Source organism: Rousettus aegyptiacus, unplaced genomic scaffold (assembly GCF_014176215.1).
Source record: "Rousettus aegyptiacus isolate mRouAeg1 unplaced genomic scaffold, mRouAeg1.p scaffold_m13_p_3, whole genome shotgun sequence".
NCBI lineage: Eukaryota > Metazoa > Chordata > Mammalia > Chiroptera > Pteropodidae > Rousettus > Rousettus aegyptiacus.
In genome coordinates, this window is record NW_023416306.1 from 41,355,628 (window position 1) to 41,379,471 (window position 23,844).

General features: G+C 35.6%; 1 protein-coding gene across 2 annotated transcripts in view; it reads right to left on the reverse strand.

Annotated features, from left to right (window-relative positions):
• Window positions 1–23,844, reverse strand: part of RORB (RAR related orphan receptor B) — a 173,955-nt gene that overhangs the window by 34,135 nt on the left and 115,976 nt on the right. For both annotated transcript variants that reach the window (XM_016146197.2, XM_016146198.2), the window contains exons 2-4: window positions 14,706–14,791; window positions 10,440–10,581; window positions 2,752–3,153 (exon numbers count right to left, since the gene is read on the reverse strand). In XM_016146197.2, coding sequence (XP_016001683.1) covers window positions 2,752–3,153; window positions 10,440–10,581; window positions 14,706–14,791 — 630 coding nt within the window. The remainder of the gene's footprint in view (window positions 1–2,751; window positions 3,154–10,439; window positions 10,582–14,705; window positions 14,792–23,844) is intronic.

Below are 23,844 nucleotides of genomic sequence, written 5' to 3' on the forward strand. Positions count from 1 at the left end.
CAACACACACACGAAAGGACTGTTATTGTCCCAGGTTTACAACCGAGACTCAGAGGTTAGGTAAAGGTGCACCTGGTTTTGAACTTAGGCAGTTTGACTCCAGAACCAGAGCTCTTAACTACCAGTGCTATACCTCTCATACCTTCCCACCCAATGATACTGTTAAGAACTTAGTGTTTTAGCGAAATGACTGGCTGTTTGTTGGATGGTATAGGAAAGAATAGCTAGCTTATTCCATTATTGTGGCTTGTCATAGGTACCTGCATTTGACACCCATAGGAGTTTGTGTCCACTAGATGGCATTGCTGTTTTAATAAAATGTGAATCAAGTCAATATTTGGGTTTATTAGAGCCTGCTAAATTTGAGAGCACTAGCAGGACAATCTACTTGCATTCCTAAAAGTTTGATGGAAGAAGCCTCTAAAATTTAGAGATTATCTAGAGATCTCTATAGACTAATGGTGTCTTAAAATAATTAAGAAAAAATACATACTAGTTCATTTTGGGTATCAATGTCTGTGTAGAAAATCTGGATGAATTTTGAGATTATCTAGTCTAAAGGCATCAGTTCAGAGATGGCCAGAGAGGAAAAGTAACTTCCCCAGGGCTACCCAGAGCTGATGTTCCTGGCTGTATCTCTTTGTCCATAATACTTCCTCATGATTCTAAATCACATAAAAACCCTGTGACTTTTGAATCCTTACAAGACTTACATTTCTGGCATGGACAGAAGATTACCCAACCATTGTGAGTTTTGTTTCACTAGCTTTTGAACTTGTGTTTCAAACCAATAGCAGACTCCAGCACTTAGATATTAAATTAAGATAAAAGCAAGACATAGTGCCTATTTCATTTTACTTTTAACATGTCTTCTTGAATAAATTAAGTGACATCAATTAAAAAGACTGTCCCTTTTGGTTGACAATGCATTTTGTGCATATTGAACTCATAGCAGGTAGCAGGGTAATGGATAAGCAAAAGGACTCTGGAATCAGACTGCCTGTGGTGGAAACCGGCTCTCTCATTTAGTAACCAAAGGACCCTGAGGAGGTCATGAGATACCTCTAAACCTCTGTTTCCTCATCTATAAAATGTGAATAATATTTTCAGTTATCTTCTAAGATGTTTGTGAAAATTAAATGTGAGCGAAGTTCCTCTAATATAGTTAAAAAACAAGAAACAAGGTTAAGGACAGCAATAATAAGGAATATTTTTGTATCATAGCTGGTGTTTAAGTTTCTCTGTCTCTCAGTTGTAAAGGTCATTACAGGTGCTTTGTCAACAACTTCTTTACTCACTGTCACATGCCGAATTGCTAAAAAGGAGAAATAACATTTGAGGTTTTATAACTGTGTAACATTGCTTCTTCCTCAACCAGATGGTAGAAGTAGCCAAGATACATATGGCATGCACTTCATTATGTGTTCCCATCAACTTTATTTAAAACACTCGTAGGCTTCAGGCTCCTACTCACAGTGTAGACAGAGAAGGTGACTGAGCACATGGTATACGAGTAATAACAGCCAAGAGTTACTGAGCACTTGCTGAGTTCCAAACATTGCTTTGTTTTACAAGTATTAACTCATTGAATTCTTACAACCACCATGTGACCTACAAACTAATACTTATCCTTTTTTAAAGATGAGCAATCAAAAAAAAAAAAAGATGAAAAAATTGGAATTTAGAAACTTACTCCAGCTCAAATAAATAACCACAGAACCAGAATTTGAACTCAGGTGGCCTGGTTCTTAAACACCGCTCTCCACCTCTCGGGGTAGGATGTGAGAAGGCATCTAAGGTTCCTGCATTGTGTATTGCTTCCCCAGTACACTAAACATTGCAGCAAAGCTTGGGTATAGCCACTGTTTGTTTAGCTCTCTTAGACTACTGTTAACACGCAACTCTGTCAACCAGGAGGGTAGTGTGTTAAACCTACATCAATATTTTTATGATAATTAGCTAATGATATCAACTGGTTAAACACTTAATAAATTCCTGAGCTTAACAGGGTTAAACACAGTTGTGACAGGTCAGAAGAGCATTCCTAGGCCAGGGCACTCTTGAAGACATTCCTTAGGAATCAAAGGACATCACAGCAGAAAGAGAATCTGGCTGCTGATGCAATCATGCCTACGGGATGTAACTAGCCCTATGGGAGCTTATTTGTTGCTCTTAGGTTCTGTAACATTCCAGACTACACTCTTTTCATTGCCAATAATTCATATTCTATTCTCATGTACAATTTTTGGATTCAGATTTAAAGGAGGCTTAGAGGTCTTCTGGTATACTGCTCTGCCTTTATTAAGAATGAAATTGAGGTACTTTTTGTTTATGGTTTGTCCCTAGTTATCTCAGAGGGAGCTCTGTCTATTCAGTTATTATACACTATTTCTATGTCCCTTAGCTATTTTACTTTAAATAGCACCACTTTGAATCCTTGCTGATATTTTCCTGTTTATACCAATAACATTTTTCCTTCAGCGATGAACCCAAATTTAACAAATAGCATCTGTTCTTTACAGATAGCATCTTTCTATTTATAATTTCTTCTTTCCTCTGCTTGAAACAAACTTTCATGGGGCAGGGGGACAATGACAGTTAGTAGAATATTAAAATCAATTCGTTTTCTTACTAGAAGCCATGAATGCAAGTAATTCAACCCAGACCTAAGAAAATGACCATACTAACTAGGATCCAGGCAACTTCAAAGCAGGATTTCCAAAAACAAGCTGGGAGGGGACTTCCACTTACCGATTTCAGTCATTGTTATCCCTGGTGCTAACTGCCCGTTGTTGAAAGAGCTATAGGTAAACAAGTTGGGTACAGATGTGAGGTCATAGATAGGTTCTTGCTTTATCTGTTTGATTCCAGTCATGTCAAGTCCTGACTGATCAGGGGATGGCTGACCAGAATCCACGTTGTAATAACCCTCGGACTTGGGCAGGTCGATGACGTGTCCGTTGGCATAAGTGCCGGTGGCCTCATTGTTCAGGTTGCTGAGGCTGTTACTGATGCTGCTGCTGTACACCCTGGCAAGGGCTTCTGCCTCCCCACTCTGCTGCTGCCGCTGCTCCTGTAGCCGCTGCTGGTGCTTCTGCACCTCAGCATACAGGCTGTCCCTTTGCTTCTTGGACATCCTTCCAAACTTCACAGCTGGGTTGGAGAAAAAAGCAGAAAATAGCACTTCCGTTATCGTTCTCATTAACCACCTCAAGTCCAAGGGGTGGTGGATGGTTGTCCCCTCAACATCAAATGCACAAATTCCTAGCACCATAGCCCAAGGTCCATTCATTTACACTCTGCGTTTGGTGAAAAATTATATTCGGGGGTATCTGTGCTGGTTTATGTGCGTAGCAAGAACTAAATCCAAGCTAAGAAGAAATGTGCAAACTTATGTATTTCTTGTTGCTATGAAGTTAGAAGGCACATTTCTTTGTTCTTTCTTACTTGTGGGGGAAAAAACATAAAAAACAAAAATCACCAAACAGTACCTGCTATTAAAATATCAACCCAAACTCATTATTGGTCCCGCCCCACCCCCAGCATTAAAACTACTAGACTGTCAGATAGGATCTTATTATTTCATTATCTTCTAAATAGTGTGTTGAATAAGAACACAGATGTGAGGCAGGGTGATAAACACAATTTTAAGTAAACCACATCATTTGCCTTCAGTTGGGCTTTGGGAGCAAACGAAGAGGATCTTTGGAAAAGAGCAATTTTGTGTATCCAGCAGCCAGCAAGTGAGCCAAGAGTAACCCCTCCTTTCTCATTCTATCACCCCAAGTTTTATATTGCCCACTTCTAAATTCTTAGCTATTCTGAGGGGAAGGGAGGAAGAGGCTCTGCGAGTAGTCATAGAGTAATATGAAGATGCTTTGATCTGAATGTATTGTTTCTTAATTTATAGAGCTTAATCTCCTGAGCTGTTATGGATATTGATATTTTTCCTCAGAATATGTGAACTCTCATTCTAGACCGTGAACATCCTATGTCAAGGGATCACCTTGTTTGCATAATCAAGCACTACGTCATTCAACTCATGTTAATGGTGGGAACTATGACAAACTTGGAGCTTCCTCTCTGAGTTTCTGTTTTCTTTTCTTTTGTGACAGGTTTTCCCATCAACTGTTGGTGTTGGGAGTTCAGAAAATGTAGAAATGATCAAGTGGAAGGTAGAAACAGACTCAGCTCCTGGATTCAGTTGCTAGGTCTGATGAGAATAACTTCTCAGAATAACTGAATGGTAGGGTACTTAAGAACTCTCCAGCATGAAGGGCCCACAGAATAGATTCCTGATGTGAAAGAGCTGCCATTTCATCTCCTCGGTGTCTCTTTAATATTCATTTTCTCTCTCCATTAGTTGCAGAGCTACCAAATTTTATTTGAGCATCAGCTGTTCAGAATCGAGACCACACTTCCCAGTCCCTCAGTGCCAGGTGTGGCTACGTGATTGTTTCGGGTAACATGAAGTAAATGGAAGAGGTATACACTTTCTGGTTTGGGACATGTCCATTTTCTCCTTTCTGCCTGCTGGACTGTGGCTGTGAAGAGAGGACCCAGAGCAGCCCAAACTCTTCCTATTTCTCCTTAATCCTTCTTAAAAGCCAGTTTCTTTCTGACGCTCCCTAAATTGGAAAACAAAGTGGTGATTATACAATACTTTTTCTGAATGAAGACAATTAATCTGGTTAATTCAGACCAAACTGCTCTTTCCATCTCAATTGTTTTTATAGGGTCTTGAATAATTTAGATCATTGTATTTAACTGTCTTTATTAGATTGTCTTTCTCAGAGATAAATTACAAATTTGTCCATGGGCAGATTCTATAGTACCTTTTAAGGAAGATGTTCTCTGTTTCTTCATATTATACCTTTACAAATAATTTACTACATATCATTCTCTGGGTGGGGGTGGGGGGCATTTTTGTATAAGAAAAAATACATCTGATAAATTTTGATTTATCAGTAACTTTTTCCCCCAAGGAAGTAATGTGACATGCATCTTTATTTGCTGAACTTCAGTTTGTTGCATTCACGTAAGCTCAGAATAGCTCTTTGTTACAGAGCTATGGAGGTGAATGCAAAAGTTGTATCTATTGCTATAGATTAACATTTTTGTTTTGGCTGGAGTAAGTCTACTTTCTGACTTAGTTTAGAATAGTTTTGCATTTGTTAGTTTAAAATTTATAGGGAGAAAAAATTGAGAATAAGAAACTCATCTAATCTAATCTTTGTTTTAGATTTCTATACACTCTCTATTTAGGTGAAATATATATTGTCTGGATTGATTTTATTAATGGTCCTGACTCCTCTTACCTATTTTCATGTGCTCTCCCATGTAAATTTGAATTGCTGTTTCATTCAGTGTAGGCATTCTACTCCACCTCTTGACTCAAGGTCATGTGGCCTATTCTGGGTCAATGGGATATTGACATGTGACACAAACAGAGACTTCCAAAGTGCTTGTGTGATTGAGTATCTTACCATGAAAAGGACATACCAAACATAGCTTGCTGGAGGATAAGTTATGTGAAGCAGAGCCGAGCCACCTCAGTCATACTGCACAAGGCTTTCTATAATCAGTAGAGGATAGACTGACATATAACTGAAGGTGCATGAATGAATAAGCCCAGTCAAGATCCTATATTTAACAATTTAAAGTTCAGATTTCTGCTGTTAACCAGAGGTCTCATAATCAAAGCTAACAATGTCAAATAAGTATGCTGTCAAGACCTCTGCCCTGGTGGACATCTGAAAACTCAATGGTGAATTATGCCTTTTCCAAGAAATTAACTTCTCAGGTCACTGAGCAGACTGAAATATTTTCAAAGAAACAACTGAAAGCCCCTCTACATTTTGGAATTAAGGCTTTTTCTTAAATCAAGCACTTCACTGACAATTACTATAATGCTATTTTAGAATGAATTTTCCATTCATTTCAGAAACACCAATGAGCCAGTGTTTCAATTTTATACCCCTTACTATAATGAAAGCGATGACATATTTAGGGGGAAATTATAGTACATGGCAAAAATAAACCCAGTGAATTTTCCTGATATATAAGTAATTCCTTGTCATTGTTAGTAAATACATACATATATTTGTTATATTCTTAGGCTTATCTCAACAAAGGCTGTATTACAATTATATTTTCAAATATTAGCATTCCTCTTACCACTACCATTAATCAGAATGGCACATATTTTAAATGTTTGCCCCTCTCGAACTTGAATTATTCCGTTAATGAGATTCACTTGAGTATAGAGACAGCTTCTTGTTAAACTGCCAGCTCTCAGCGAAACTAGCACAATTCTGTATACATTGCAAGTGCTTTATAAATATTCGGTGATGATGGATTTGCTCATGATAAGCTCTTAACCCTCATTTTGATCTCACACTAGTAAAGAACAATTTTACACAAAATATTGAAAATCTTTTCATATTTATTTGGATTGTGGGACTCTAAATGAAATGGAAGTATTTGGAATAACAAAACAAAGTCATTGTTTCTCCAAAGACTTCTACTTACTACCATATGACAACTAAATACATGTTTCAAGAGAACCGAATTGTAGAACTCTCACCTATGACTTTCAATAGTTATTTTGGAAATTATTTAATCTTAGAATTTTTGGTTGTAAAGTTCTCTATGTTTACATTTCTCTGCTTATCAAGAAAGTGATCTTAATTTAACTCTTTTAATTTTAAGGATGTGCCTTCTTTAATAGTGCTCTAAGCTTTGTAGAAAAAAATCTAATTCAAGCTATCCAACCCTATTCATAATTTAAAAACATTCTCTCCAACAGAATGTCTTGTGTTGATGGTACCTTCTCAATGCTTTCCAATATGATAGCCATAAGCCGTATGTGGCTGTTGAGTGCTCGAAATATAGCGAGTGTGACCGGAAAACTAAATTTTAAATTTTATTTAATTTTAATTAATTTAAATTTAAATAGTGACATTTGGATACCATATTGGGCAATGCTATTCCGGATAAGAAACCTAATCTGTGAAACCTTTCCTCATAGGGCAGCTTCCATTTTTCCATAGAGGCATGTCACTAAGGAGCACACATACTTGCTTTTTGCAAGGTGAGTGTTATGTTTTCTCTTTGGAGCCCAATATCTTCATACTGATGCTAAACATTTTTCTAGGCTTTTTGTTTATTTGTAATAGTACAGTTGGAAATGGTTTACATTGAAGATTTGTGCAACTAACATTTTTGAAGGGTTCAGTTAAAAAGAAAAATAAATTGGTGGAGAAAATTCAGTAGGCATGTCTATGCTATCAATTCACACCCACATGTACATGCATACCTTCACCCTATTATACACCTAAACACATGTGTATGTATTCCAAGTGGATTTGATTTTGATTCTTTGCCTAAGCTAAATTTGAACAATTTTGTTATTGCTGAACTTGTCTATTCCTATAATGTGCCACAGCTAATAATGCACTATAGAAATGGAAATTCAGGAGAGAATAAAAGTCCAATAATTTCAACCATTATAACAAACTATCTACTAGTAGCTGTGTTGCTTCAGTAACCAGGTGTAGTGAAGTAAACATTCTTGGAGCCAGGAACAATTGACAGAAAGCAAATGCAAATATATTCAAATGAGGATATCACTTTATGTCTGAAGGAAGGGGGAGGGATGTATGTAGAAGTCAGGAGTGAGGGCATTTTACCCAGGCTACTGGTACTACTGTTAAAGCAATTTGAAAATGTTCATTTGACCAGTAGAAGGTAGTTATAATAAACTAGTGGCAGGAGAAACACCACCTTTCATTCTTGGATCCTTATTAGACATAACTAATCAACCAGAATTTCAGGGCTTTCCAATCCTTTAATATTACATAATAGATATTACTTATCAATAGGAAATAAAACCTATTCGGCTTCCTTGGTGTTAGTATGATTTATTTCGTATAAAGTATGCTTTATAATTGAGTTTCAGACCAAACTTCATCTATATAACATAAAGAAAAGTTTGTTCTTTCTGAGAGAAAATGATTTTTTTCCCCTGCTAGAGTTCCTTCTCCTCATTCCCAACCACCACTCCACCCCTGAGCATTTCTCCTCCTCATTAGTTTGACACAAGACATACTCAAGAGGCATTTTGGAAGATGGCCTTGGCATCCTCAGGATTGTCTCTGAATTGAATACCCAATGGCTTATTCTGTCTGCACAATTATTAATGGGGTTTTCAGATACTGTCAAGTAATATACTGCCTCCATATGATAGAAATGATGTGCAAAATCATCAACCAAAATTTTACTAAATAAATCTTGAAAGCCACTTAATCCCCATCCTCTACTTTTTTCACTTTATGTAAAAGTATACAGTGCTATGAATTTACCCTAGGAGTAAATTTATGTGGTTAGCAAGTCTAGAAAAAAAAATAAACAAACAAAAAAATCAGCTATGTAATAGAAAGTTTTTTTTTTTTTTGGAAACTTACAAATATGTAGCTGCAGAAGCTACCTATAAACTAAAAGACTCAAGGCCAGATTCCTTTTATTATTTAGGGTCAAATTTCTCTCATAGGAATACCATTGTGTAAGACAAGTTTAGATGGGTTGAGAATTACAAAAAAAGTAAACAAAAATTTCAAATGTAACTATTTGGAGAATGCAAGTTAAGAAGTAAGCAGTTTATATGCTTAGATATCAAGACCTATGTAGAGCTGAATTTTTCCTAATTACTAAAAGGCCCACATTTAATTTAATAATTCATAAAATCCTTTTAGACCAAGAGACATTGCATGCCAATTGTCCAAAATTTTTTAAAATCTGGAAGTAATGTAGGGAGAAAGCAAGAGAATTAGAATGTTAATCAAGCCACATTCAGAGACTGCAATGTGCTGTGCTGATCAGTCCTGCGGCCAGGCCAGGGGGACATTTTTGGAACAAAGGAAGATTTCTGCTAGGATTGCTAACAGCCCACTCCCTACACCTGTGAAGAGGAAACTGGAACCAAGAGTCATTCTCTGTGGCTAAAACCATGGGAAACCTAAAGATTAAAGGTTAGAAACTGCCAGCAGGCCTTTCACTCTACATATTCTTACCTTTTCGAGCTATATGCCCTTCCCCTTTCATATTGTATGTCCATATCAAAGGAAATGGGAACTACAGAATGACATATAAACTGAATTCCTTGAATATTCAGGGTCTGTATCAGTGCCTTTACACCATCTCTCACTGACCCTCTCAGTGCCTTTTCTCTGTCTCTCTATTGTCTCTATTGTCACTGCCCTTCTTAGTGCCTTTACTCTGTCTCTCATTGTCTCTTGCACTGTCTCTCTCACTCTCTGCCTCTGAGAGGAGACCACACTCTGGAGCATTACCCCTTTTCTAATTAACTTTCCTTTTGACTCTAACTTTAGCTTGTGTGTTGAATTCTTTCTTCACTCTCCGCCAAAGGACCTTCTCCTTTTGTTATAGAGGTTGGTCTTTACATCACTTGGGGAAATTTGTCCTGTCCTGTATCAGAAGTATTTCTTTATTTCTTTTTTTAGGGGGTGGGGCAGAGAGGTCCATAACACCTTGAACTTCCTTAGAGGGAGTGTGACCAGAGGCACAGAACCCTTAGTGATTCACATAAAAAGAATAAGTATCAGGGACATTGTCTCTCTGTCTTAGGCTCTAGGTAAAAGAAAATTCCATGGTTCATTAAACAAACATTTAAGTTCCTGCTTTTAACCAGACCCAAGGATACAGTAGGAGCAAGAGAGAATTGAATCAAGACTCAGGGCTACTCCCAGGAGCTCTGTGGCCAATGTCAGCGGGTAAAGAATTAGTTCAGATATGTGCTTAAAAATGGAAGAAAAGCTAGATAAAATTCTTTGAATTTATTTGTCTTCTTTCATTAATCTGAGAGGTTCAGTCGGAGAGTCAAGCTACCCAACCGGGTTGTGCATGAAGGTAGAAGACATGCTTGAATCATATGCTAAGGATACCACTTACACAACCCTTCTGAGACTTAGACTGCTGGTATAGCTTTTGAGGTCTTCATCATGACTCAGAATAGTCTACATCCTTGTCTGAATAGCTTTGACCAGCCAGTGGAGTTTCTGGGCTTTTAATAAAAGACCATTCTATTCCTTAACAATCTCATGTCCTAGGAAACCAAACCCTCATTTGCAGGTACACCTGGACAGGTGGTCACCTTTTAATCTAGGCATATGTGGCTTTTACCTAATCTAGTTAGCACAAGTTGCCCCATGAGCTACAACGAAGTCTTTCCTTTTTTCCTATTTCGTAGGCAATATGATATTTTTATATGTTCTTACTTTTCTTCTTAATGCACTACCAGCATGTACTTTTCTTCTTATTTCAATTCCCTTTGTCTAGAATTCTTCCAGAGGCTTAAATAGACCCCAGCAAAGCATCTATTTGAAAGCTTTTATATAAGAAATAGGAAGGCAATGCCTTACCATCTCTTGACATTCCTAGGGCAAGACACTTCTGCAGTCGGCAGTGTTGGCAACGGTTTCTGTTGGTTCTGTCAATTAAACAGTTTCTCTGCCTTGGGCAGGAGTAAGAGGCATTGTTCTGCTGGCTCCTCCTAAAGAACCCCTAGAGGGAAAAAGAGAATGGGAGGAAGATAGATTTATAAGAAGGGAAACAGACACCATAGACATATGTGTTTGCTACATTTTCTAAAGTAAACAGAACTCAATTTAATTTTCAAAATTCTTTGCATATGTCTTCTTAGATAGCTTACAGATGTTTCTACTGGGGAAAATATGTATTATCTACAGATAGATGAAGATGTCATTCATTCATTCATTCACTCAATCGATGTTTACTAAAGACATTTGCAAACTGTACTCTTCTACGCAAAGAAAAATAGAACAGAGTTCCTGCTCCAAAGAGCACTGGGAAAGAAGTTAAATATGACAAAACTTGATTGAGGCAATAACAAAGACTTATGTCAAGTGCTGTGGAGGTGAGAGACTTGGGGTATTGGTGCAATAGCAGTACTGAGGAGTGCAGACTATTTTTCTAGTTTCTAAGATGCATTTTTCCTCATTTGAAAATTTTTGCATTTTGCCAGACTGCATCGGGAAAGTTGTTTTTTAAGCCATTGATGTACCTTATAATCACATCTTTGAATAAAAACATGGCTGATAAATTGTTCAATAAAAATTAAGCAGTAAGTAAAAGGTAAACTAATGCTCTCTGCCTGGCCTCAGGGTATAGTGATGTAGGAGGTTTTTATGTAAATAAGTTTGGGTCCTTCTGGTGCAAACTGAACTGTCATCAACCTTACACTACCCTTCGGAATAAACCCACAGCTAAGTTTATTATTTTTAAAATTCTTTTGATACTACTCTCTTTAGTTATCTTACAGAAAACCCTACTTTGGGAAATAAACATTTTCTCCAGATATAAAAGTATCAGTCACCTATTACTTCACCTACTTAATCAGTTTCCCTAATTGCTATTTACTCTTGAATTGCAATACAGTAAAAGTGCAAAGTGCTATGAACAAAGTGGTGGTCTACAGTAGATTTGTCAAGAGAAATTTTAGGAAAAGATAATCCATGGTATCACCTTTTGGAAGAGGAAGCCTAGAGAAGTTCCAGGTGGTAGGCCTAATATCCATCTTGCTGAGAGGTTTGGAATGTGTCACCTGGTTTCCATCAAACAGCCTCCGTGTTTCCTCAACTAACAGGAGATAGAGCAAGGCTGGGACTAGGGTTGAAGCTAGTAAGGCAATCACTTTGGCCACAAATTTTAAGAGTTGGCAAAAGTCTTGGTAATTAGGACAAGTAATATTTTAACACAATATGTTAAACAATCAACATTAATCCAAAAAACTCCCAAAAGTTTAAATAAAGACAAGATCAAGATGGGTGATTTTCCTTTGTTTCAGATTTCCATATGGCTTGGCATGATAGTGTAAAGAGAACTTGGCCAACTTTGTGAAGAATCTCAGAAATGGATGCGTGTGGCCAGGTGACTTAGAGAGAAAGCGTGTCAACTGGTTTTGTGATTATAAACCCCAAGCCATTCAACAAGGATAAGTTTCATCCCTACAGATCTATGTATATTATTTATTTAATGGGCCAGAAGTGGCAGAATGAGATTGTCCAGTTCAAATGAGTTCATGGAGCCCTTTAAAAGAGAGATAATAACCAGAACCCCAGGGATTGAAATGATGTACTTCATACACCACAAAGCTTCAGAAAGCATAACTTCAGCCTACTGGTCTTGATTAAAGATGATTTGGAATTTACATTTTAAGAAAGAATTGGATGGCTTTTAATCTTTGGATACTCTAGTGCCACTTAACAAAAGAGTTGACAGAAAAGACTTCTGAAGTCACAGCTCCAGCTCTAATTAAGGCAATTTTGACATTAATTATGAGGCATTTCTTGCTTATCTGTTGCTCATTATTGCAAATGAGGTTTTTGGCATGAAAGAGAGATTCAGTTTCAAATTTTATTGAATGAATAGGAATTTGAATAAGTGCATGAACTGAACTGATGTTATTTAAAATGGGTTGTTTATATGGACTGGAAAACAGTATTATGAAAATTCAGAGGTTGATACTAAATGTGCTAACACTAACATCTTATTCTGAACAATTTATTGAGTTTTCTATTTGGAAAAAAATGTAGCATATGTATAAATGTGGCTTTTTCAATGAAATAAAAAAGCATTGTTGTGTACAATGTCGTTTTGACTAAAACCTCAGAGTATGCTTCAGAATAATGGAATAATTTTTTTGAGTGTAGATTCTTCCTTTAAATAGAAAACATGATGGGAGCCTAAACACTTGTTCTTAGCTATTGACCTGTTGGAATACATTTGTTAAGTAGTTAAATCTTTTGGAAATTACTGTTTAAATATTTTTCTCCTTAACATGACCACATACTCATATTTTGAAATTAGACATTTTGCAAATAGAGCTTATGCAATGAAAGACAACACCTTTACTTTGACACTGGTCTAAAAACATTTTTTTTGTGTGTGGATACTATGTAAACTAGACCAGAGCTTTAAAAACTGCACAATAAACCAACACAGGAAATGCTTTCATTTGGAGGGTTCTGATTCCCAAATCATTAGTGCTTATAAAGAAACGCATTTGCCTACCCACCCAGAGATAGTAATAACTTATTCCGAGGGAGGGGTAAAAATAGCTGATTTGTAATTTTGCTTTATTGTTTCTTCGGATGAGCTGGAAAAATTGCATTAAAGTGGATAACATGCAATTCTTAATTGTTGGTCTGTGGAGGAACAGAATGCAAGCTATATCTCATGGTGTTCAAATATGGATTATGGCTAATCATGTGTGAAGCAGGTCAGTATGCTGGTGGGTTAGTACATTAATGTTATTCTCTTCTCTCTGCATCCCTCCCAACTTAATTTTTACTCATTTCTTTTTCTTTTCTTCCCTCCAGTTTCAATTCCAGAAATCACACTTTTTGAGACTATTACAAGACATTACCAATTTTTTATATAGAATCACTATTTGACGGGTTTGTTTCATTTGTATTTGAAAGTCCCTTAAGATAAGGCTGATTCTTAGAATCTATGATTGTGCTACATCTCTTTCAGTTTGCTGACCTGAGTAATAATTTATTCTCCTGCATTTTTGAACAAAATATAATTGTTTTTGCCAGTAACTTTGCCAGCATATCTCTTTTTCCTATCCGACTGCAGCTGTATTTTGTCTGGTTACATGTTGCTCTTTAAAATTAGTTGTACACATGTTCTTACTTCCTTCTTGACATTTAGTCTCTCTCTTTCTTTCATTCTAAGGATTATCTAACAAACTTTCTGTTAAATTTCAAATTTCTCTTATTTCAGATTAAGTCTGTTAACTACTACTTCCTCAACTTTGTTTTATCTCTATATCTATCTATCTACCTATCATCTATCTATCTATCTCTACCTATATTTATCATCTATCTATCAATCATCATCATCTATATCATCTATCATCATCTACCTACTCACCTATCTACCTACCTACCTATCTACCTATTCCAGCTTTGTATTTTAAAAGCAACTTGCCAATAAGAATTAGTTTGTTTTGGAAAGATTAGTTGCATCTATCTTGGAGTGGAACACTGGACCTGGAATGAAAAATTGCTTTTGGCCACGCTTTCTCACTAACTAGACCAGTGACATTGGTTGGCCAAATGACAAAAGCTTGTTTATATCTCAAGACCTCACTGAAAAATGAGGAATTTGAGCAGATGATTTTTAATGTATTTAGAGATTATCTGGTCTACTTCTAACATTTCATGCAAGTGTTACCTCAACTTTTTTCTCAAGTAGATAAATACCAATAGGTCCATTAGCTTAGAATCTTTATTTTAACCTTTAGTTCTTTCATATAGTAATAAATACCCTAAAGTTTACTGAAAACAATACTGTTAAAACGACAAGAATCGGCATTTATGCTTCTGTAAATGTGAATAATTCAGGCTTTTACATAACAATCCATTTTTATGCATCTACTGACCAGTCAGACAATAGCAAAAAGGTGAAAGGCCAAAGAAAGAAAAATCGACCCACCTACCCACCCACCCACCAAGCAAGAATTCCAAAATATCAGCAGCAGCCACAAGAATTCGTTAGCAGGTCTTCTTTAAAGAGGTGTCACCACATGCTTTGTGAGGTACATGGATGCCTGAGGCAAACATAGATGCTGTGGGCAATTCTGTATTAAAGTCCCATACCTTGCAGCCTTCACACGTGATGACTCCGTAGTGGATCCCGGAGGACTTATCACCACAAATTTTGCATGGTATCACTTCAATTTGTGCTGAAATGGAAAACAGACATTTTGGGCTTACAGAGTTTTCTTCTTCCTTTTACCCTATTATCTCTCTCCCCACTTTATGTCATAACCTCAGAGTTCGAAGACACTGGGGTGTGGTTGTAGGGTCAGCTACTACTATTTAAATGATCTTCTAATTGAAAAGGCATCCATTTTGTTTGGTTTGTTTTTCTCAAACTAAAAAATACAACCAAAGACCAGAAGTTTTCTAAACAATTGCCTTCACTGTTTTCTCTTTTTAAAATTTGACCTTGAAATAGTGGGTTCAAAAATCTCTGAAACCATAGAATATATAGAGCCAAATTACAATGCACACCTGAAAATTATGTAATTGTATTAACAAATGTTACCCCAATAAGCTTTAAAAAAAAATAAGATTAAAAAAAAATCCCTGAAACCCAGGTCTTTGGTTGGTTTTCTTATTTTGTACTTCAAACATTAAGTCACTAAGAGTTATAACATTGCTTTATTTCAGCAATATTTAAAATTAGTAAATAAGGTAAAACTGGAGGGCGTGGTGGTAATTATATGTTATGTGGCTCAACATTTACTTGTGAAAATGCCAATAATAAATTAGCTATTTACTGAGCATACTCTATTATGTTCACTAAAATAATAAAGGTTGTTGACACAAGATAGGATGTCAATAATCTAATAAAATGTAATCAATACATGGAGAAATAAGAGAAAAATGATGAAGTATGGACCGAAATGGTTTCATTGGAAATGACAGTTTGGTTGCTTTTGAAGATTGCGTAAAATTTGGTTAGGCTGAAGTGAAAGAAAAAGAGCATTTCTGTAAGCAGAATTGAACACAGGAGGCCTGGAATGAATGAGGGAGGTCCGGGATGATCATGGCTTGTGATCATTGAGACAAGCAACTTGGTTCTAATGGAAACTTGGGACATATGGTTGGGTAGAGGAAGTGATATCATACTATAGAGCTCCGGGAAGTAGGCAGAGAAATTTTAACCTGGTATCACTGGTCATAAGGAATCAAGGAAACAATCAGCGGAAAGAAATGATGAAGGTAGTTTGGGTACCTTACAAAGGCGAATTTGGTAGGTTAACCAGAAATAAATGGAAGACCAACTAAAAGGCTAAGCCTAACCTGGGTCTTAGAAGATAAAAGTGTGTAGTACATCAGTAGCAGAACAAATGGAAGCGGAAGAGGAAGGATAGTTCAAAGGCAGAGGTGAGAAGATAAATGATAGCAAGGACACAGAGGTAGAAGTTGATGAAGAAGGTGACTTCTAGTTTTCTAGCTTTGAGAGTGAGATTAAATAGTAGGTTTTACAAAATCGGGGATGTTGGTAAGGCAACTACTTTGTGGATTTTGGTGGGGCATAAAATTTTCATTTTGCATGTGTGCAATTTGGTGTGATATCTTGGATATAGAACCTCTTGGAAAGATGATTTTAAGTCATCAGCATTGAGGTTATAGATGAATTTATGAGATAAACTTTATTTAGAACATAGTAATTCTTGTATTTCTGATAGTATTCTAAGTATTGTTAAAATTATACATACTAGAAAGATTTGCTTTTCCCACTCCTTATTTAAAATAATTATGCAAATGTGCTTCAAATGCTTTGTACATCAATATGCCACTTGGATGCTTTTCCGCGTTTCTCACCCTTGAATATACAAACAAATAAATACAAGACATAACACTCTACAATCTACACTAAAAATAGATAATACTTAGCCTTGGGAGTACATCAAATTTTTTGAAATGAAATATTTCATAGTAAGTTTAAATCATTTTTATAAGCAAAAAATTCAGTTATGTCCTTATTTTTCATATGAGAAAATTAAGGATCGAAGTGACTAATGATGACCTTGAGTTTACCTGAAAGATAGCAACCAGAAATAACCAATTTTCCTGATACTTCATTCAGTAGCCCTTTCTTTGCCTCCCACAAAGATAAAATACAAATACAATTTTGAATTCCTACATTATTCCAATAACATCAGCTAAAGCGATAACAATAAAAACACCAAGAGAAAGGACAAAGTCAACTAAAATACTTATTAGACTATTTCTAATTGTTTCGATTCTTTTAGCTTTCAGATTACATGAACTAGTATTTGTTTCCAAGTTGTGATATGGAAAAAATGAGAGATTTGATGTCATTCTATTCTGTTCTGTTCTCCTAGATTCTAGTCCATAATTTGTTAATGGTTAAGGCCATGGCCAAGATAAAGTCTCTGATCTTATCTTTTGGTTTATAAAGCTTGGCTAATAAGCTTCATAGATTTGTGAAGATTAAATGATATGTTTTATGTAGACGTGTCTTATAAATAGCAGAGTCACAAAATGTCACTCTTTATTATCATCAGCATCATTGTTAACTGTTATTTCTAATACTTTGGACAAGAAAAACAACAAGCAATATTATTATTCCTTTATTAAAAATCTTTTCATTTAAATAAAACAAATGAATGACACTATAAGTTATTTGTACTATGATTTTTTTTGTTTTGTTTTTGTTTTTATTTTGGATAACCTTTCAAACTGGATTCTTTACGATTATAAAAATTGACTAAAAGACCCAGGTATCCATTGTACAGTTGTTAGGCTTATATGATATTAAGGCAGAGGAGCTCTTTGCATAAATTACTCCCCAGGGAGTAACTTACACGTGGGGAGAATCTGCTTCAATAAGTTCTTAATTATAAAATGATCTAACTCTAAAGGAAATGAAAATAGAGGTAATTTGCCCCCTGGGATGTGAGAAGATGTTTTTGAAAGCCACAAAGGTTATCTTACACAACTTCAGAAATACAAACGGGATAAGAAATGATTCGATAGAGCATCTGCATATTTATACATATTTATAATCCTAGCTCAACATGTAATCCTCAAGAACCATAAACATTTTAACGGTATTTTTAAAGAGAAAGAAGGCACTTAAAAAGGGTATATGTGTATTGCTGTATGCTGGAAGGGATTATTGGTTTGGAAAAACTATGACCATTTATACTTATTATGGCAGAATAGATCATCTGAGGTTTATTATAAGTAAAGATAAACTTAAGTAATTTAAAGTACTAATTCTTTTCTTTTATTCACATTTAAAATAAACTGCTTCTGAACTACAACTTCATAATTCGTACTATATGTTTTATAAAGCACACATTCAAGACAGAGTACTTTAGACACTGATTAAGACAAGAGGCCATGTGATTGGTCTAACACTGGCCATTTCTAAATGTCTTGTCATCACATCAGCCTTAGCTTCCCATGCAATTACCTTGCAGTAAATACCGATCTCATGACATGCTGTCGATAGTGGTTTCAAACTGAACATGTAGGGAGGATTTGGTGGTTTGAACTTCACCAACTGTTAAAATGCTGGTGTGATAAGGAAACTGGGGAAGGAGTTCAACTTTCATACTTTTTGCCCTGAGAGATGACTTGTGATATGCTCATTTCTGTTTTTCCATTTCTTTTCTCTTCCTCTCACTTATATTGTTTTATAGGTAATCCTTTGTGGAGACTCTGGTTAAAATTTTGTCTGCCAATTAAATTTTTTGTTCATAAAAGCATTCAGATAAAGTTTTCTTTTGAATTGATACTCTTACAGTGTCAAAGAAAGTCATAACAGATTTAAAATAATTTGATGTTTTACCTTATATTATTAGAATAATTTATAAAGTACTGTTAATTTAATACCCCATGATCTGACAGGCAGGTTCTATTCAACAATTATAGTCAAAATTTATCTTTTCTTTGAAGATGGCAGTTCTCTCTCCCTAGTATCTCCTGAAGGCTCTTCCTTGCTTAGAGCCCCTTACCACAATATCCCACAAAGCCGCTGTATATTCATGCCTTTGCATTTATAAAAATGTACATCTATTCTGTTCTGCTCTCTCAGAACCCCTTGCAGGTAAAGACAGGTGTTAAATTAGATTAATTAATCCAGGCTAATGAGTTAACTAGAAAATGTATCTCTTTGATCCATTGAAATACCTTTAAGTTTAAAAACATCCATCAAGAAGGGGAATAATAATGGGCTATTCTGGTACTTTCTGGTTGGAGGAAACATTTTGACTGTGTGCACTCTTGTGGCCCTCAATTCCTACCATTCCACCTCTTACAACTAACTCAACGTGGCCATTGTATATGCTGAGCTTTTAAGTCCATTTAGGGTCCGCTCATACTTCTTTTTCACATTTTCTATGGAATCCAAAAGAGAATTTTTACAACTTTCTAAGACAGTGGTCCTAAAATTTCTTTTTTTTCGATGCCATGAAGAGATTTGACATATTCTCTTTTTATAAAAGAGGCTTTAAGCAATACTGATTTTCCATATGTGGTGCGAAGAGAAGAAATCAGAATCCTGAGATTGGAGTGGATATATATTTTGGAATAGGCCCCCAGGTGATTCTGATAAGATATGATAAGGCTTCATTGATAATGAGCTGAATCAAGTTATTAAGTAAGAATTCTCTGAAGCATGTAAACCATCTGTAACAGAAATGAACCTGGGGATGAGGGTAGAATCTGAAAATATTAAGGAGAAACCAGTAATTCTGTTTCTAGGCCTTTGGTTTGGGGCTAGCTATATACTTGTGACATCTTTTGTTTCCCCCACCTTTATTTATCCTTAAGAGAAATAAGAAGTATCTATCCAGTCTACAATAACTCTCATTCCTGGACACTGGATTTGCCTCCCAATTTCTGTTTCCCAGAATTTTATCGTTACACTAAAAGTGAGCAGTGCAGGAAAAACTCTTGATGTCTGAATAAAGCACAATTTGTACATATAAAGACTTCCAATAAAGATGACTATTTTGTTTAAAAATTCTTTTGTAGACGGTCTCAGTAGCCCGATTTGCAGCTCATCTACCCCAACTTCATCTTATTTATCACTTGTGGCAAATTCAAGTTAAAATCACTGTTTCACTTTTTCCCTCTCTCACTGTAAGACTGATAAGTGTCTGCCTCTACTAGGTATTAAATCTTCTGATATCACATAACAACAAACCTAATGGATGAAGCAATATTCCTAAGATCTGGGTCCACTGTAAATACTGATTTATCAGAAAATAACCCCAAGATTGGGGTGGGATAGTGTGAAAAAAGGAGACCCTCAGGAAAAAAGTAAGTCTTTGAAATTTTGCCCTTATATCATGCTATATAGTGATTGTAAAAGATTACTGATCACGTATATTTCATCAGGGCACACAGAATCTTAATCCTAGCTTCCTGCTTACATACCAAATATAGTGCATGAAATTCAGTGCACTCTTTATTCCTACTAGACTGCCCTCACATCTATCAGCATTTGGGGTCTCTCGTTTTTCTCAAATTCTTCTCTGGAATATTCTGAGTGGCAGTCTCCATGAGCCCTCTGTTCCATTTAGTTGATAGATAGCTTCTGAATGACCTAAAGGTAACATTTATTTTTATATTATTATAATTTCCTAAACTATAGATTATCATAAGCTAGAGTAAAAAGATTACTATCACATAATAACAAAATATGATTTTTTTCAAAGGCGTGATTTGTAGGATTATCACAAAGGAAGTTGATTTACCTTTTAAGTAGGAATATACACTCCCAAGAGTTGCTTGTTTACTCTAACTCCCAAGAAATTTTAAATAACAAAGAATGTAACCAACAAACAACAATGACAGTGATTATCATTATCATTAGTAGCAATTCTGATAATAAATTAAATATCCCCTTTGGGAACAAAACAAATCACTTTTATAAGTCTTAGTGGTTTTAAACTCATAATTTATTAATTAATTCCCATTGAATACATCTTGTCCTGTCAAAGCTTTAATTATAATGAGATAATATGTGTGCAGGACCTGACATCATTCAGGTTGAAAGCAGTTAATGTGTTCCATGGCCACACACAGGGTGGTCCAAAGACCGGTGGCACTGACATGACCTGGGAGCACGTTAGAAAAGCAGATTATCAAGACTTATCCAAGACCAACTGAATCAGAATTTGCTGTTTAACAAGCTCCCCAGGATGGCATCCAAGTTTGAGAACAGTTTTATGATGCCCAGGTAATTACAGTTGTAGCTACTCTGAGAACTGACAGAATTTTTAATTTCTCTGGTACTAGCGGAAGTTAAAAATTTCATAGGATTCTGGAAAAGTAGTTTCTGCTACTGTCTTTTAGGCATTTCTCTTTCGTTCAAAAGGCAGTAGGACAATTGAAGGATTAGTTACAAAAAAGACTCTGGTCACTAATTGACAAGGCAGAAAAGAAGCCAGTGTATTCCCAGAAATATCTTGCATTACTGTAATTAACACCCAGTGTACCAAGTTTCCTCTGCAGATTTAATGATTGTCAGCTGTGCCCACATCTTCTTCACATTATAACACTACGTGGCAGTGTGTCCTCCTTCTTCTGTGGAATTGCTCTTGGGGTTGTGGCTGCTAGCTCACTTACTCTCCGGATACTCAATATGAAAAAGCCTCCTTTGAAAAGATTTTTAAAAATATTTTTTCTGTTTACAAAATCAAATTGCATAAAGTTTACTTTTTTTGGTGGAGGTAAGGAGGTCAAACAATGTTTGAAACAAAAATGAACTCATTTCAGCTATCCATGGTAATTCTGGAAACAAAATATTTTGTAATCTATCCCATCTTGTGGGGGCAGATTAGTTAACACAGAGTTGGATATTATTAGTTAACACATGATGGATACTTATTGCATTCCTATCATCTATCATTATGTTATCCTGAAATGTGCTACTCAAGTTGTGGTCTCTGACCAGCAGTGCTGGCATTATCTATGTGCCTGATAGAAATGCTGACATTTGGTCCTACCCTAGATCAACATAATCAAAATCTAAATCAATAATCAATATCTTTATGATTTACATGCACAGCAAAGTTTGAGAAGTTCTGGAAGAGAGAAAGTAAAGACCTTCTGGAATCTAATGCTTGGGATGTCTGCTCTCAAACCACAACTCTCTATGAAGAGAACTTTATATATAAAAAAAGAAAAGATAGGTACTCTATGTGATAACCTTTTTTTCCAGTTATAAAAAAAAATAGCAATTATTTTGCTTCACGGAAAATCTTGTCTTTCTTTAGTTCCTTAATTTGTTTCTGAGCCTCTTTCTCTAGTCTTCATTTAGCTGAAACCTTCAACAGGCAGCTCAAGTTTATGCAGCATCACCTTCATTGAAGGAGAGCAGGGATGGAGGAACTCCACACAGCAGGTCACACAGATGCTTCAGAGTGACCAGGCAGAATTCATTCCCTCTTTCAGAAGATAAAAATACAGCCTTTCTATGTTAAAAATTGAATTTTATAAAAAGAATGAAGAGATAAATCATAAAGAGAAAATACTGTAAAACACATATCTAATAGTGGACTTGTAACCAAAATATTCAAAGAGCTCTTTGAATTCAAAGAAATGGGCAAAAGTCAGTACAGAGAAGATTTATGGATGGCAAACAAACATATGAAAAGATGCTCAAAATCATATGTCATTAGGAAATTGCAAATTAAAACAAACATGCAATGTCACCACACACTATTAGAATGACTGAAATCCAGAAAACTGATAATACCAAATGCTGGTGATGCAGAGAAAAGGAATGCTTATTTGTTGATGGGAATGCAAAATTGTACAGCCAGTTTGGAAGGCAGTTTGGCAGTTTCTTACAATGTTACATGGCCTTACCATAAGACCCAACAATGTGTTCCTAGGTTTTTACCAACCGAGTTGAAAACTTAGGACTACACAAAAACCTGCACACAAATGTTTATGGCAACTTTATTCATAATCTCCCCAAACTGGAAACAAACAAGATATCTTTCAATAGATGAGTGGATAAACTAACTGTGGTACATCCAGACAATGGAATATCATTCAGTGATAAAAAGAAATGAGCTATTAAGCCATGAAAAGTCATGGTGGAACCTTATATGCATATTGCTAAGTGAAAGAAGCCCATTTTAACAAGCTACGTATTGTATGATTCCAACTGTATGGCATTTTGGAAAAGGCAAAACTATAAAGATAGTCAAAAAATCAGCGGTTGCCATAGGTTCAGGAGAGAAGGATAAACAGGTAAAACATAGATAATTGTTAAGGTTGTGAAATTATTCTGTACAATACTGTAATGATGGACACTTGTCCATGCATTTGTCATAACACACGGAACAGTACAATACAGAGAGTGAACCTTAATGTAAACTATGAACTATAGTTAATAATAATAAGGGGTAAGGGTATATTCAAAAATACAGTGATCAGAATCTAATTTCGATGACTTTGTTATTCAAAAGAGAAATCTTGTAAAATAAAGTGGTATTGTATCTTCTTGTGAGATATCTTGGTGGATTATTTTCCGCATAGAACAATGTCCATGTGAGATCAGAATATTAGCACCATAGTAACATTTTTTTCTTCCCAATGTAATAATAACTTTATTTAACGGGTTCATAACATCCTATGATTTGATCGAATGGCCAAAAAGTAAACTGTAATATTATTTGTCACTCTGTCATATTTACAAACACTTTTATTTTTTAATATGCCCTTAGCCATTGATGCAGTAAATAAGCAAACTTTAGAACATAGGGGAGATATTTACACCTGCTTTGTGTGTGTCAGAGAGAGTGGGAGAGAGAGAAATGAAAAAAGAACAATCACTACCAGCCCCAAATACTTCCTTTGCCATTAGAAGATTGGTTTAGGAAAAAATTTGTATGAATAGGCCCTCCAATATGTCATTCAGGAGTTTTCACTCATGGGAGAATACTTTGGACATATAAAAACACCAGTGATCATTATATAAGAACTCAGATTTTAGGAACTCAATTTTTTGGATTTTCTGCAAGAGCTTTGATTTGTTTTTAACATAGGCAATGCTACAGTAGCAGATATATCACAAGTTTCTGCATTAAGCATTACACTATTATATCATTTATGTTCTAGCAAACTTGCAATTCGACCCCCTTCCTTCAGCATTAAATCTTGAAATAAAAAAGAAATTATAAGCTTGACAAGACAATCTTAATTTTTACTTTATCTCTAGAGACAAGAATGA